The 16216-nt window shown below is 36.3% G+C and overlaps 1 protein-coding gene across 3 annotated transcripts in view; it reads right to left on the minus strand.

Annotated features, from left to right (window-relative positions):
• adcyap1r1b (adenylate cyclase activating polypeptide 1b (pituitary) receptor type I) overlaps positions 1 to 16216 on the minus strand; it is a 48228-nt gene that overhangs the window by 5345 nt on the left and 26667 nt on the right. For all 3 annotated transcript variants that reach the window (XM_044128894.1, XM_044128895.1, XM_044128893.1), the window contains 12 exons: positions 8437 to 8569; positions 5918 to 6014; positions 4785 to 4898; positions 4380 to 4483; positions 4193 to 4290; positions 2841 to 2973; positions 2596 to 2749; positions 2454 to 2514; positions 2302 to 2371; positions 1605 to 1696; positions 1310 to 1439; positions 439 to 480 (listed from right to left, as the gene is read on the minus strand). In XM_044128894.1, coding sequence (XP_043984829.1) covers positions 439 to 480; positions 1310 to 1439; positions 1605 to 1696; positions 2302 to 2371; positions 2454 to 2514; positions 2596 to 2749; positions 2841 to 2973; positions 4193 to 4290; positions 4380 to 4483; positions 4785 to 4898; positions 5918 to 6014; positions 8437 to 8493 — 1152 coding nt within the window. In that variant the 5' untranslated portion in view covers positions 8494 to 8569. The remainder of the gene's footprint in view (positions 1 to 438; positions 481 to 1309; positions 1440 to 1604; positions 1697 to 2301; positions 2372 to 2453; positions 2515 to 2595; positions 2750 to 2840; positions 2974 to 4192; positions 4291 to 4379; positions 4484 to 4784; positions 4899 to 5917; positions 6015 to 8436; positions 8570 to 16216) is intronic.

Consider the following 16216-nt stretch of genomic DNA (forward strand, 5'->3'; position numbering starts at 1 on the left):
ATCACTTAATGCTACAAACGTAGCTTAGATTTTATTTTCATTTTTGTTATGTAACTGCAAATGAAATACCTCTAAAATGTTTTAGCGCTAGCATTATGAGGTCATTCTTTCTGTGTAATGAGCTGCTTATTACAGATTTCAGTAAAATGACCACATTGAAAAAAAAATATTTTTTTAACAATACATTAGTAAAAATAAATTCAAGGAGTAAAATCATAAATATATATATATATATATATATATATATATATATATATATATATATATATATATATATATATATATATATATATATATATATATATATATATATATATAACCAGCCAATTTAGGTTTTGTAAGTTAAATATCTGGGATCCGGAACTAATTATTTCTTGAATCTTGCATTGATACACTTTCTTGAATGAGATGATTTGAAATGTTTAAGTTGAGACTTACCTCTCCGTTCAGAAAGCAGTAGAGAACAGCAACAACAAAGCCCTGGAGGAAAATAAAACACAACTGAACATCGAACCACATCTGCTGGAAAACATGCCTCTACATTTCAGCCATTAAATCAAGTTTGGATTTTTATAAGTTTTTTGATTAAACTTTAAGCCTCTGCAATAAAAGTTGTAACACAAATGTCTAAGCAATATGAAACTGTAATTATGCAGAATGATGTAAGTTCATTCTAAAAGGAGATGCAACCCTACATATAATATGCCAGATGGTAACATTGTTGCATAGTGTGATTGATTTAGAAAGCCACCTTACTGACCTGCAAAAATGGTTAGCATTTGTAAAACCATGTAGAATTAAACTTTATAGAACTGAGTGAAAATTAAATCCAAGTCAGTTTGGGCACAAAGTCTTTCTGACTTCTCATCAAGACAAAATCTATTTTTGAAGTACAGGACGTAATTATATTCAAATACAAGCAGATATTTTAGTTTTGAAAAACATTTAGTTTTGTATGTATTTTCGGTTCTGATGTTTTATCTCGCCTCTTGCTTAACAAGTTTAAACAATAATAAAGGAAAAGAAGGAAGAATAAGACAAAGATAAATAAGAACAAAGTTTCTTTTGGTACATTAGAAAATGGATTCCAACAGACTTTAAATAATTATTCAGAAAGATGAACAAGTGAATGTGTATTTATTCTTTCTGTCAGTAGGGGGAAACCAAGGTAAACGCTTTAAATGTTTCAATCAAATTAGTCCAAATTTGTAGGTTCAGTCTGACACAGGTTCAAGTCATACATTTCTCTATGTAAAAGTTCTATGAGCAAATAAGCTAAACAGGTTATTTAGGAAGTGGACGGAGTCACCTGAAAGGATCCCAGACCGAGCTCAAAGACAAGACGTTCCCTCTTGCTGACGTTTTCCGGGGAGAAGGCGAACACAGTGTAGTGGATCCCAAACAGGGGGATCAGCAGCAGAGTAGAACGGGCCAGTCTCCTGCAACACAGCCAATATTTGAGTGATTTTGCCAGTGTTTTATTACGATTGTTAATAACAGCAAACCTAAGCACACTTATAGAAGTCAAAGTACTGATAAAGCTTCACTCGTTAGTCTTAAATGTTTTTGATACAGACATAAAATATGAAATAAGATTTACTCACAGGTAAATACTGGACTCATTCCCACCGATGTCTGGAGACTGCAGCTTCTGAACGAGGATGACGATGATACCAATGAAGAGTACAAAATTGATCTGCAAACACACACACACAGGAAAATGTCACTAATCTGTGTCAGTAATAGAAAAACTGTGGAAGAATTTCCCTTAATATTAGACCTAACTGTGTAAATCATCCAACAATAGAAAATCTTTTATTAAAGTAGTTTCACCAGTAACTTGTACCCATTTCCTTTTACCAGATTTTTACTTTAAATATTCTAAAACAAATAGGTTTTATTTTCTGTCATTTACAAAAAACCACCAAACATGAAATTGGTAATATTTTTTTGTTAATTTTTACAGCATGTAAACATTTAAACATCATATGTACACATCTATTCCTATTCCACTCAAAACAGCTCGGGTGCGTCTGCTTTCCACCAATCATCCTTGAGAACCTTCAGCAACTTTATTATGGTCAAGTTGGATAAATTCAATTGATTAAACACTATTTTGAATGGTGCATATACACTACACCACCATTCAGGAATTTGTGGATATTAGTCCTTAAAGACACAGGAAAACCTCCTTTAATTTAAAGAAAACTGTACTAAAATTGGCTTTGGAAAAAGTCTGTAAAGGAACAAAATGTATATTATCGAGACAATGTATGTAGTGTTTATATCATTGTTTCTCACCATAATTGAAGCCAGTACAGGTCCCTTTATCACCCACCAGATGGCAGCGTTGTCATTCATGTCCCAACACCTGAGAGAGCAAAAAATATTCACAACATGCACACACACAAACCTCAGCACAAGATTTCTTTCATCATTTATTTAGAACCAACCCTATGTCATCATAATGCAGCCTCAGGACCGCCCAGATGGTCACACACACTGTTGGCGTTCCTGTTGAAAATCACAAACACTGATGTAATCAATGCATCAAATGTTTGACCATCTCATTCAGACTAGGTTTAAAGATCTCACCCCAGCCGATGACAATGTACCAGTAGAAGTATCTCTTCTCAGGGAAGAAAGTCTCCACCAGTAAAGTGAAGAGGTACAGACCCTCGATGAAAAGCCAGAAGTAGTTGGAGAGGACGCAGTAGTGGAAGAATATCATCACGGCTCGACACTCCAGCTTCAGGAACGATGAAAAGGAGAGAGTTAAGAATCACCATGAGAAAGAAAAGATCTGGGTGTGCATGTGTGAGTGTGTTTATGTAACTTACAGTGTGTATGAAGCAGTGGTCACTGTCTTCCTCTGCGTAAAGCACACTGTCTTTGATGAAGACAGAAATTGCTCTCAGGATGAATGACACGAAAAGGTTCATGTGGATGAAGTTCCTGGTGCAGTGCAGCTTCCTGTGAGGACAACAAACAAGAGCTTTGCATGCTGAAGATGTTCATATTCAAGTATTTACTTTGTCTGCTGATAAACATTATCAACTGGTAGTAAAACGAAATAGAAATAAAATGGGTGAGAAAATGCTAATGTTGGGACACAAACATAAACAGATCTCTGTTTTAGGATGTTGCGATTTTTATTTATTTATTTTTTACATTTTTGAACTCCCTTGTATAAAGTATTCATAGCATACAAACCTTTTCACATTACCACCAAAAACCATGGTGTATTTTAGTTGTATATCAAAGACCAACATAAAATGATACATAATTAAGTGGAAATAATTTCTGTTTAAGGTTTTTAAGCCTTAAACAGAACAAAGTTGATGAGAAACTAGTCAGAGACCATGCTAAACCCACTCTGCCTGCACTGTTTGATCATCAAAGAAAATATTATGCAAAAATCATCAGAGGCGAAGAAACTGAACCAAAATGCTAATGAACTCATTTGCATGACTGGCATTTGGGAAGCTGGTTTCCAACAACTTGTTTATCACCTGAATCCATTTATCATAATGGATGTTAGCATATCTACTGGTTTGCTATACCAGATGATGTTTCTTTATATCTAAATGGCAGATAATCTTCCACTCATTGGTTTTGCAGTAATTGTAACATTATAATCATAATTTTGGCAGAATTTTCATTTTGCTGGGCAGCGTACAGCACACTGGGCAGCTGCTTCCTCACATGGGCCACAAAAGTCCTGCGGGACCCCCACATCCCTGAATAACCGAACCACCTCTTCATCACACTCCCCTCAGGCAGATTCAGACGCCAAAGATCCATACAGACAGTTTGTGAAACTGTCCCCCCCCCCGAGCCTTGAACACTCTGCAGTCACACCAACACGAATGATAGCACAGAATCAAACTGGACCTTTTTTACATGATTCTTGCCATCTTCAAACAGCTACTGGATCACTCCAAACACACCACTGTTGTATATTGTGCAATGACAAAAAACACATCTAGGTATCAAGTATTGTCCTTGTTATCTTTTCTTTTTGACTTTTGATTAGATGAAAGATTTTTAGTAGCTTAATTTCTTCTGGATTTCAATCTGATTTTTTTTAGCTTTAGTCACATTAAACTATTTAAGTATTGCTTTATGTTTTTATTTGTGCAAATGTGCAACACATCAATAACACAATTCTTCCTTCTTCTGAAAGTATCACCTGAATCTGCACAGGATGACCATAGCTGTGGTGAGGGACACCAGAGAGGTGCTGTAGCCCACTGTGTACAGAGCCTTCACTGACACATAATACATGTCCTGAAAAAAACAAAATATGAATACAATAAGAACTGAATGCAGAGGCTGCAATATGAAGGTCTGAACCTGACAGCCGGTGGTAAACTCACAGGGTGGCTGCTGTTTCCTTCCTCATACAGGCAAGCTTCAATATAATGAGGAAAGAGCTCTGACCAGCCAAACTCTGTGCAGTTACGACTCACCTTCCCCAATTCTGTTCGCACAGAAAAAGACAGTTATTTTCTAGATGAAATAACTGTAGAATAAATGTACAGAAAATCAATTGATCATGCATAAATGTGAAAAGTTTTGAATGAATCAGTAAAGAGCGTATTACATCCAAATAAGAAAAATAAACAAACAAAATGGAGATAAAACAAACATTACAAAGAAACTGATCCAGTTAAATTTTTTAAATAAAGTTTTGAAATGTAAATACTTGAAACAAAGGCTTTTATGCTACCAGAATATGTAAATGCAGCTTTTAGTAAATATTATAATATGAAAGGACTGACCGTAGTCTTCCTCGCTCATGAACTGAGAGAAAAGTTCTGGACAGTTCATCTGGATCACGTCCCCGACCTTGGCCGGCTGCCAACATGTAAGATTGTCCCATAACCACGGACAGTCTGAGGACGCAGTGTGAACACAATCACCTCGTTTTAGTTTTAAAAGGCCACCGCACATTCACAAAAACACCAAAATACCACTTTATAAGATCAGCGCCCAGCTGGTTGGCTAGCAGTAAATTACAGAATCACACATATATTCCTTATGACATAAGATACATTTTTTAATAAACTAAATAACTGCTACAGAAATGTTTTTATATAAGTTATTTGGATCACTGGTATCTTAAAACATCTTGGCACATCTTTAAGTGTCAAGATGTTTTAAGCATGGTCCAGTTTCAAAAACAACTGGGTTAGCCAGTCAAGCTACTTCCTTCACATCAAGGAAGGTCATACAAATATATTTAAAAACATAATTTCTTTCTGTTTTTTAAATTACTTTTTATATATAATGATACATAATTTATGTTTTTTCCAGAAAAAACACATAGCAAGCAGACATTTTTTTATGTTTTTTCAGAGCAAGATAGGCTGTTTCTAGCATAATCAGCTAATATCTTGTTGCATCACTTGCTTTAATGCTCAAATCAACCAAAACATGAAAAAGGATGAAACACTATGCTTATTATTTCTGACCATGTAAATCAGAGAACACGGGGAAGAAAAACGTCTCAGTCTAATCTCCCCCTCATCCTCCACGCTTACTGCCGGAGAGATGCCCATCAGTCACTAATCCAATTGAATTTTCATCGTGATCATGAGAAAACCTTGTAGTCCAAAAACCATCAAGATCTCTGTATAAAAACTGGAGACACAGACTGAAAAAAATATATTTCTCTTTGTTTTTATGCAGCTAATAAGGCGGATTTACACACACAGGGGAGCCTTTTATCATCTCCCAGCAGACAAAGCAGGTCAGAGTTAACCACAGCTGGTAGAACTATCTACTGCTCATTAGTATGACGACCCTCAAGATGTTCTAATTATTAATCTCAGTATTACTTTATTTTAATTAGTTCCTCATTGAAAACTGTTAAAAGAACAATTACCACGTCGGTAAGGAATTAAAAACCTACCAAATTCTGAGTCTGAATCTTCCAGAGCCATCATCTCCATACATTTCTCCTGCTCCCTCTTGATGACGCAGTTAGAGGGGACCTGTTGCCTTGAACCCTAGACAATAGGATAGAAAAACCCACACACAAATAGCAGAGGTCATTGCTCGGGGAACTGTTTAAGCACAGTTAAACAAATCATTGCACTGCAGCTGGCAGCTATCCCAATGCGAATTGACCCTGGAATAACCGCATTAGTCTGGTGAAAACAAAAGCTTTCAGGCATGCACTTTTTTCATACTGGTCCAGGCCAGGACTTGCTCCTAATCACTAAAACACTCAGACAAGGACAGAAAGAGGTGTTTGCTGCCGTGATGACTTCACAATCGGGGATAGAGATCATAAAGGCGGCCACAGCTCTGAGATACGACCACAGAGATGGAGGTCAAGTCCACGTACACCATTTATACAGCTCCTCTGAGAGGTGACGGCAGGAGTGAGGCAGGCTGAACGGGATATTAAATTGGTCTTTTTATGTGAATTTTGTGTCTCAGTGCAGGCGCCGGTCAAGAATACGTCACATCAAAGCTATAGAGTGTGTCAGGAGAGCATTTAAACATTGAGTTTTAGCAGGGAAACGAGATCTAGTCAAGTCAAAGCTTATTTATAGAGCAATTTAAAAACAACTGAATTTCACCAAAGTGCTGAACAAGTCAAACGTGGTTATGAACAAAATAGCAAATTGACTCAAGCAGACTGACATATTAATGCACAAAATACAAAACAATGTAAATATGATGAGCTTAATGTGAGAAAAAAAGAGAAGCATAAAATATAGAACCTCTACACAGATAAAAAGTATATAAATAAAGAGATTAATTATGTGAATCCTGTTGAGACATTGACATTGACTATTTAAGAAAAATTGTCTATTTATTTTTCTTAAATAGAAGACTAAGAAAAATTATCTTCTATTTTTCTTAAATTTGCAAAAATCTCAAAATGTTTTTTCTTCTAAAGGGGGTATGAGTGTGTAGAACTTCAAGGGAAGAGATTAATTTCTGTAATTAACTGTAATTAATAAATATTTTGGGCAAAAACCTGTATAATGATGTCTGATCCCTTAAATTTAGTCTTATTTTACTGCCAGGTGGGAAGACTCATGCTCAGAGCTGTCCACTTGTAACTGAATCCTACAACTGCAAAATCTAAACAAGATCTTTTAGTGAAGTTACTGTATATGTACTTCACCCAGTTGCACATTTAGAAACTGATTCATCCCAATGAAGAGAAAGGGCTTGTGATATCTCCTGTCCATAATAATAACACACAATCATTGAAAATTTTCATGACTGATCAGGACTGTTGAACTTTTAGCAGTTAACAGCCCAGAATAACGATGAACAAACACTGAATAAATGATGAGAGAAGATCTTTATCCATTGTTCCTGTCACATGCTGATTAATGAATTATTGATGCAGACACTCCATATGGTTACTTTAAGTGTGTGAAAATCAATCCTTGTTTACTGAATTTATTCAGATGATGTCAACACCTACAGCTGACTCGGTTGGTTTACTTTATTAAGTTAGTTTGTATCACCATAAACTAAGTGGGTGCTGACCACAAAAGAAGTCCTTGTTCTGAAATTAAAAAATTGACCATGAATGAAATGTGTAGTTTCATTCCTGCTTGAGGATTTATGTAGGGATTGTTCATCACGTGAACAAATCCTATGAGGAGCTACACATTTCATTCTTCGAGAGAGGAATTTTGTGGCTAGGCAAGAAATTTTTTTTAACCATTTGGCCACAATGACCATGTCTGTGGGAGTCACAGGGATGCTTTCAATCCAGAGATGGTAGCATCATGCTGCATGAATGCCTTAGCACCAGTGGTTCTGCTGCCTCACACAATGGAATAATAACAAACAGGATTATTTCCAACACACCTCAAATTATTTACCAGATGGTTCAAACTTGTACACAGTTGGATTGGATTGGTTTGAGCAATACAATGATCCCAAATATAAATAATAAATGGTTTTGCAATAAATTGAACTGGCCAGCATTTAGGCTAATGAAATTAGCCTCTGTACTGAAAATTTATGAACTGGGCATAAAAGATGAGTCTGTTTCAAAAATAGGATCTAGCCATATTGCCCAGAGGAAAAATTACATTTCCATTCATAACCATTTCATTAGAGAAAATTCACAACATTTCCTAACTTGTCCACCCAATTCTTAGTTTATATCCAATCCACTTTGAAAAAAATTATTGAAACTTTGAAACAAATAATTAATTTTAAATTAATTTTATTGTTTAAAAAGAATTCCACACGTTCAAATCAGAAAAAAAAACCTTTTCAGTGTTCTGCTGTGAACATAAACAGAGTGAAGCCCTGTTTTGATCCCACTACTTTGGTAATTTGTGAACTGTCAAACAGAATCCGAGTTAGATTTAGATCTTAAGCTGGCTTCTGATCCTGATGATTTTACACCGTCAACTGAAGCATGAATCACAAAAATGTAGAACTTACCAAAGGCAAAATTAGAAGAAGGGCGAGGGTTAGGAAGTTGATTTTAACAGCAAACATTTTGTTCTTTAGTAGTTTCCAGAGTTTCTGCAGCTGCACAGACGCCACACAGCGGGATGCCAGTTCACCTCGGGATCTGAAACCAGCATGGGAAAGAAAGATGTTACGTCCTTTCTCATCACACGGCCCTTTTGCACTGCAACCTTCAAGCTGTATTTTAAAAGTACACACCTGAATAAAAAATCCAGTTCAGAGTTTTTGCGTTTGAACAAAACTCTATTAAACTAAGTTCAACTTCGAATCTGTTTCATTGAAATAATACTAAAAATGAGTGATTGCCTGTTGGTGCTTTCTATGCAGAAATATACAAATTTTTTAAACATCCCTACTCAGTTGCAAATTTATTTAGATGCAGATTTTACTAACTCTACAGTGTTATTTCTCTTGAGTTGTAAAATTGCCCTCACTGCTTAGCTTCTAATTCTTTTTGTTTTTTCAATCTGCTGCTGGTCCATCTGAATGTCCAGATAGTTGGGCAATAAGGCTATTATTGTTGCATTTTATTCATGCTATGCATTCAAAGTCTTTCTTTTTAAAAGTCTTCTCACAAAACAAGACTCATCTCCTAATAGATACAGATGGGTTCCGAGCAAAGAAAACAAAGTGTAAAGCTTTTCAAAGACATTTATGCATATTGAAAATGGTTTTGCTACCAAAAAACACTGTAAAGATTAGATTTTTCAGACATATTGTTTATCAACAGGATTAACCAATTATGTAAACTGTACTCTGTTTTTTGTGCAGTTGATGCTTTCTGATGAAAATGGTCCAATTACAAGCTTCTGAATGTGAGTGTTTAATAGGCTTGGGTGCATGCAGCATGAGTCAAGCCAGCAGGGTTTTGCTGAACAAAGCCAAGTAGCAGGACCAGGCACTCGGGCCTCGTCCCGCAGGGAGATCATGGCAGCTTGGCATTCCTACTCCACCAAAACCTGCCAGCAGCAAGCGTTGTCAATGGCAACGACTGGGAGAGCTGCTGAGTTTGGATCTTAACTTGAGCACGTGGACCTGCAGCCTCCTCCTGCTTCTTCTTCTGCTCAACTGGAAATAGACTCTCTTGGATTTGACTATGTTTCCTTTTACGGGAGCAACAGAAAATATTTCAAATTGAATGTAGAAAAAAGTTTGGGGAGAAGACATTAAGCCCAATTGCTGGAGTTATCTAACATTACAAACTGAAGCAACAAGATTACATACAATAAAAATGTACTTAAACAGGTGATCACATTTGCATGTAGCATCACAGACAGTTTTAGTTTTCATGTGTTTCCAAAGAAAAGTTCTCATTCCAAAAGTTTTAGGTTATAATTTAACAAATATCAAATAAAGATGTTCTATAAATTCTTCACATCTTTATTAGAAACATTAGCAAACAAACAAAATTATGAAGACCAAATAAAAAAGAACACCAGATAAGTCAGTTAACAGTATGTTAACCTTTGAACATTTCATTGTTAAAATCACCATGTGAACAAGTGACCACATGGCACTAATTCAAATCTACCAAGATATGGCTGTGGCATGCTGGTCAAGGAGAAACTGAATCAAAGGAGCAGCAAAGAGACTGATTGTAAGTCATGTACTTTGCAAATTTGGCCGCCAGAGTAGAGTAGTAAGAAAAAATTCATGAGAAATATTGTTTAAAGTTTGCTGCAACCACAACCTACAAGGAAACAAGAAACTGAAAATGGCCAACATTCATAATCCATGTGTGGTGAATACCTAATTCACATAATGAAACATGATAGGGGCAGGATCATTCTGGAGGAGTTCCTTTCTTGAGGAAAGTCTTAAACATATAGGCAGAGCTTTAATGGAAGGATTTAAAAGCCCTTTTTGGATTTTTATTTGTGAAAATTACAAAAAAATAACAAAAGAAAAACAGCTCTCTTCTAGTTCCCACTGTGCTTTTTAAAACTTTTACTAGGCCATAACATAAAAAGGGACTCGCGTTTATAGTGGCAATTTTTGAAATTATAATGTCTGTTCCTGCATACTCCAAGATACAAATTACCATATTACTCCCCTAGGCCAATTTGAATATTATATGTTTCACTTAAACTCAAAGAGACACCAACACCATGTTGGAAACAGCTGTGTAAGCAGCTCAACAAAACACACACAATGTTTAAAGTTGGTCAAAAATGAAAATCAGAGTGTGTGGGCGTGTTTTTTTTTTTTTTGTTTGTTTCTTTGTCCATGACTGTGAACGCAGCAGCTGCTCACAACCGTCCTCTCTGAGCTGTAATCAGCTGTTTAATGAGTCTGAGGAGCTTTCATGTTCAACTCAGTCAGCCTGAGTGTGTGTAATGTCTGAAACTCTGTTTAAAAAGTACTTGATTAAAACAACACACAAACAGGCACGTCCATCCTCCAGATTAATTACAAGCACATATTTCACGCTGGTTTCCACTCACGTGTGAGGAAAGCAGCACCAAAAAGGAGGAGAAAAAAGTTTGAGAATGTGAGTGGGTGTTTGTCTTCGCCGTGATGAATCCTCTCAGGGAGAGGATATATTTCCTTCAGGAATAAACAGGAAACACAGTGATGATCAATTACCTTCTCTGCAGAAACGTTTTGATGAAATGCAGCATTGGATAGACAAGGAAGATGGAAAGGAGAGAGCAGCGTAACCCACTTTGGTTTCAAGTGAGAACAGTTTTGCCCTTTGGGACACGGTTTGTCAGGATTTGAAAGCCACCCTGACTTCATCCTCTGAAATTCTTCTCTTTATCTGTCATTGAGAGAACTAAATCGACTCTCTGCTTCAGGATTTATCATCTAATGTGTTAATCCATCTTCAGACGATCTAATTCCCTCTGAATATCTCTGCAAGTCACTCAAGTCCATGTCGCTAAATTTAGCTCAAAGAATTATGTGAGGAATTAATACACCAAGACATGACTTGGTTAATTTGTGGACTGAGAGGAATGGACAGAGAAGGGATATGAAAACTGGCCTGGTTTCTCAGTCCCATTAGGTTCCGTCTTTCCCACAATTCATTTGGGAACTGGGCCATCACAAGTCTGAGGAGAAAACACTTTGAAGCAAAAAAATAAAAATAAAGGATCCATTAAAATAATATCACATCATCCTGAGAGACACGTAAACGGGCAGGGTCCCAAAACACTAAACCAGTAATTAAATACATTTTGTTAAATAAGTAAAACATCCCAACCACAAAATTACTTTTATGATTTTACATATTTTACATCTGTAATTTGACATTGCTGTTTGATTTTTTCAGAGTCCTTCCTTGAACTTATTTTAGAATTTTGAACTAAACCCCAGTTTTTTTCGGTAGACATTTCTTGGGCTCTAGTGATGTGGGAGTTAACCCTCATGTGATCTTAACATTCTTTTTACTCCCCTTGTCCTACGGCTCAAAAATGACCTTCCCTAATAAAATCCCCAAAGTAAAGCAGCTTATTTGAATTTTAAATCCAAAATTTATTTTGCATAATGAAACAATCTGTTATTTATCAATTCAACTCAATTTAATTCATTTTTATAATATATTTTTTTGTTACACAGCACAAAAATATGATTCTTTTTACAACAACCCAACTGTGATAAGTTTTCTTTTACACAGTAAAAGTTCATTATTGTAATTTTATAAATGTGAAGTAATTACTTCTGAATTAACTACACTGAAAGGGAAAAAAGTTAACAATCAGTAACTTTTTTGTCAACAGTTAATTCTTTTATACTATTCAGGATGTCAATTATGAAAATACTCCTATCATACAACATCCTTCAACATAAAATGTTGAAGATGTTCAACATAAGAACAACTTCAACATGTTGACCGTAAGATGTTCAGAATCTTATGTTTAGCATCCTGCAAAATAATTTTGTAGGATTTATGTTCATCTTGCAGATCAAGATGTTCAATATTTTCTGTTTAACATCCTGCAAATTTATATAAGATGTTCAACATCTTGTGTTGGACAGTATGTGTGAACGTACAACCTATGACCTGTTGGACGGTAAAACATCTACTCATGGCTTCAGCAAGGAATCAAGTAGGAGTACTTTAATTTAGGACACCTTTATGTCCTCTAAACTGAATTTGTTTTTATTATGTCTGAGATTGTTTTATGTTGTGTTTGGGAGCTTGTGGGATGTGAGGGGTTAACTGTAGGTGCAGGTGCAGGTCAAATACAAATTCAATTATATATCAATCCAGTTTATTTGTTGTGTGTGTGTGACTTTTTTCTGCTGTTTAAATGGTTTTATAATTCACGGGTCAAAAATGACCCCGAAGACAATCGTTGTACCCTAGTGGTATACAACCTAAATGAGAACATAAATAAAAACAAAGTATCACTTTTTCTGATAATAGGGTCAATTTAGAAAAAAACATAAAATTTCAAAATGGAAAAAGAATGTTTAAGGTATTTTGTCTTCAGCTAAACAAGTTTGTGGGTCACTTTGGACCTGCAAGACAACACAAGGTTTGTGTTATTGGGATTATATAATTTAATTTTAGAGCTGGTATTCTTAACTCCAATCCTAGTCACTAGCTGCATTTCCACTACAAATCTTTGTCTGTGTACTCCTAATGTTGAAAAAATATAATTTTGCACTTGCTGTGTTTTTATTAAATGGAGTCATGGCAGTGACGGATGTAAACAGTTATATGAAATATATTCATAAATCAGCCTTGGTGCTAGCGATTATCAGTCATTACAGGAGAATTTGACGTCTTATCCAGGCGTTGGAGCAGCAAGCTCTTTAAAATGTGAAGCAGCCATATATGCAGCGCTTCAGGGAAATTGCACTTGGCAATTTTAAAGAAGAGCCATGTATTCAACGGGTTCAAATGACACAACTTTTTATGAACTGTACAATGCTGTGAGAGATATCTTGGATCCAGCTACACATTATCTGAACAAAAAACAAAACAAATCATCATCCTCCTACTACTTACTGTCGTCTTCTTCATTGTTTTTGCTAGTAGTAACATCAGGCTGTTGATCATGTGACTCATGAAAAACTGTTTTGTGAAATACATCTTAGGGGGAATCTTATTTTTTTAAATGTGAGGATTTTTTTTTCTTTAGTTTTGACATGTTACCATTGATGGAATTTATTTTCATAATTTCAATTTGCGCAATTCTGTGGTAAATGGAAACGCAGCTACTGTCTTGGAACTTTTAGATGCATCCCTGCTCCAACACACCTAAACCAAAACAATAAATAATGTCCTTGGCATGTCAGTAAGTTCTGCAACGGCTTTGTCAATAAGCATTCATTTGATTAAATTGTACTGGAGCGTGGATTCAGAATAAAGTTCATTTTCAATTTGTAAAATTCCAGCTTCTGTATTTAGATCTCATTCAGCGTCATTAGTGATTAACAGGTATTACAATAGGAGATCACGCCTTGTTAAGAATTAGGGAAAAGGTAACACTGAAACATAAACTGTCAATAAACAGAGACAGAGGTTTTAGTGACAGAGGAAAGACATTTTGCAACAACCAAAATAAACAAAAGGAAGCGATACAATTTCTGTTATTGCTGGTGAAGAGATTGAGGCGAAATATGATACAGTTTGCTTTAAAAGTAGTTTTTATGGCTTGAGGTTGAAAGACTTTATTAGACCAAAGTTTCTAAGGTTTACACACAAGATATTTGTTAAATACACCCAAATGGAGACATACATGCAACTTAAAATGCATTTAATTAATAAACAAGGAAAGTTGTTTTCTGTAATTGCTTGACTCTGAGGACCCAAAATGACAATCACAACAGGAAATGCTTAAGGAGTTTATTAAACAACAATTTTGGTGGGAGTATAGAACTGGCAGAGGAACACTAATTAGCAGCTCCAAAGGATGACACTGGTGCTCAGATCCAGATTGTGGAGATCTGAGAGAGGCAACAATAACTTTTGGGGAAAGCCAGCTTGCCAAGTGACGTCACAACACATAAAATCCACAAAACAGACAAATCTAATCTAGCAAGAGCTCGGTTAGGGGACAGGAAGAGGTTGTTACTAGAAATGCAGATTTTAGGATGATTAAAAAGGGAGCAGGATGAAGGCGAGAGTCAGTGATCAAAATCAGAATGGAAAACCAGGAAGAGTATGCCCAGACGGGCAAGGAGAGAGATCAAATCCAGGGAACAAAGGATAGACAGAAAATGATGAATCAAAATAGGCAAGACCACTGGATATACTTTCACACACTATGACTTTTGACATTCTGGCAGGGACTACATGGCACAATGGAGTTTACACTAGAAAAAGAGCAGGTAGAACTCACAGAGTTAATCCAGCGACAGGTGAGGTGATACGCCACCTCAACTATTAACACATTCTGTGGATAATTTCAAAGTAATTTGGCTCAGTGGTTGTGTGCATTTAGGTTGTATTATTACAAAATAAAAAAATTCCTTCTCACCCACATGGTGGTGATTCTTCTTCCTCTTAGCTCGGGTCCTCTACCAGAGGCCTGGGAGCTTGAGGGTTCTGCGCAGTATCTTGGCTGTGCCTAGGACTGCACATTTCTGGACTGAGATGTCTGATGTTGTTCCTGGGATCTGTTGTAGCCACTGTTCCAGTTTGGGGGTGACTGCCCGAGGGTGACCACAGGCACCACTGTGGTCTTCACCTTCCAGGCCCTCTCCAGTTCCTCCCTTAGGCCCTGGTATTTCTCTAGTTTTTCATGCTCCTTATTGATGTTGCAGTCACTTGGTATTGCCACATCCACCACAACGGCTTTCCTCTGTTTATCCACCACGACTATGTCTGGTTGGTTCGCCCTCACCATTTTGTCTGTCTGGATCTGGAAGTCCCACAGGATCTTAGCTCAGTCATTCTCCACTACCTTCGGGGGTGTTTCCCACTTTGATCTTGGGGGTTCCAGTCCATATTCTGCACAGATGTTTCTGTACACTATGCCTGCCACTTGGTTGTGTCGTTCCATGTATTCTTTTCCTGCCAGTATCTTGCACCCTGCTGTTATGTGTTGGACTGTCTCAGGGGCCTCCTTGCACAACCTACACCTTGGGTCTTGTCTGGGGGGTCTGGGTCTTGGACCCATATATATAGACCCATATATATATATATATATATATATATATATATATATATATATATATATATATATATATATAGTATTTCATACAATCACTTTGCTCTCCTGAAAATGAGATACCCCACCTCAACTATTAACACATTCTGTGGATAATTTCAAAGTAATTTGGCTCAGTGGTTGTGTGCATTTAGGTTGTATTATTACATAAAAGAGATGTGGCTTCCTGAGACCAATGGAGAACGAGTTTCATCCTGTTGTAGTTTTTCAGCATCCAAGCATCACCTCTCCACAGATTGTTGTGTTTTAACAGTTTGTGGTTTAAATAATTTGCTCTCTATTGACACTTTTCAAACTTTGCGCATGTGAATTTTAGAATATTGTGTTTAGAATATTTTTATTCAGGACATCCTTAGAATGATTCACTAAGTGTTCTCTTTCTTTGGGCTGCAAAGACTTTTTATCTTGTCCCATAAACTGATGCTTTGTCCCAGATTTTGACTAGCTCCAGTTTTCAAAACCCAACCCCAGAGGATGCAAAAGAAGTGTTCTATTATCTTTGACCTTTACTCCTTTATATACACACATATTATTACTCTGTTCTGTTTGGAAGGATAGAACAGGAAAGTGAAAAGAGAAGAGAAATACTATATCAAGCTAATATCGACGAGGTCAAAGGCACA

This window comes from Gambusia affinis, linkage group LG10, assembly GCF_019740435.1.
Source record: "Gambusia affinis linkage group LG10, SWU_Gaff_1.0, whole genome shotgun sequence".
Classification (NCBI taxonomy): domain Eukaryota; kingdom Metazoa; phylum Chordata; class Actinopteri; order Cyprinodontiformes; family Poeciliidae; genus Gambusia; species Gambusia affinis.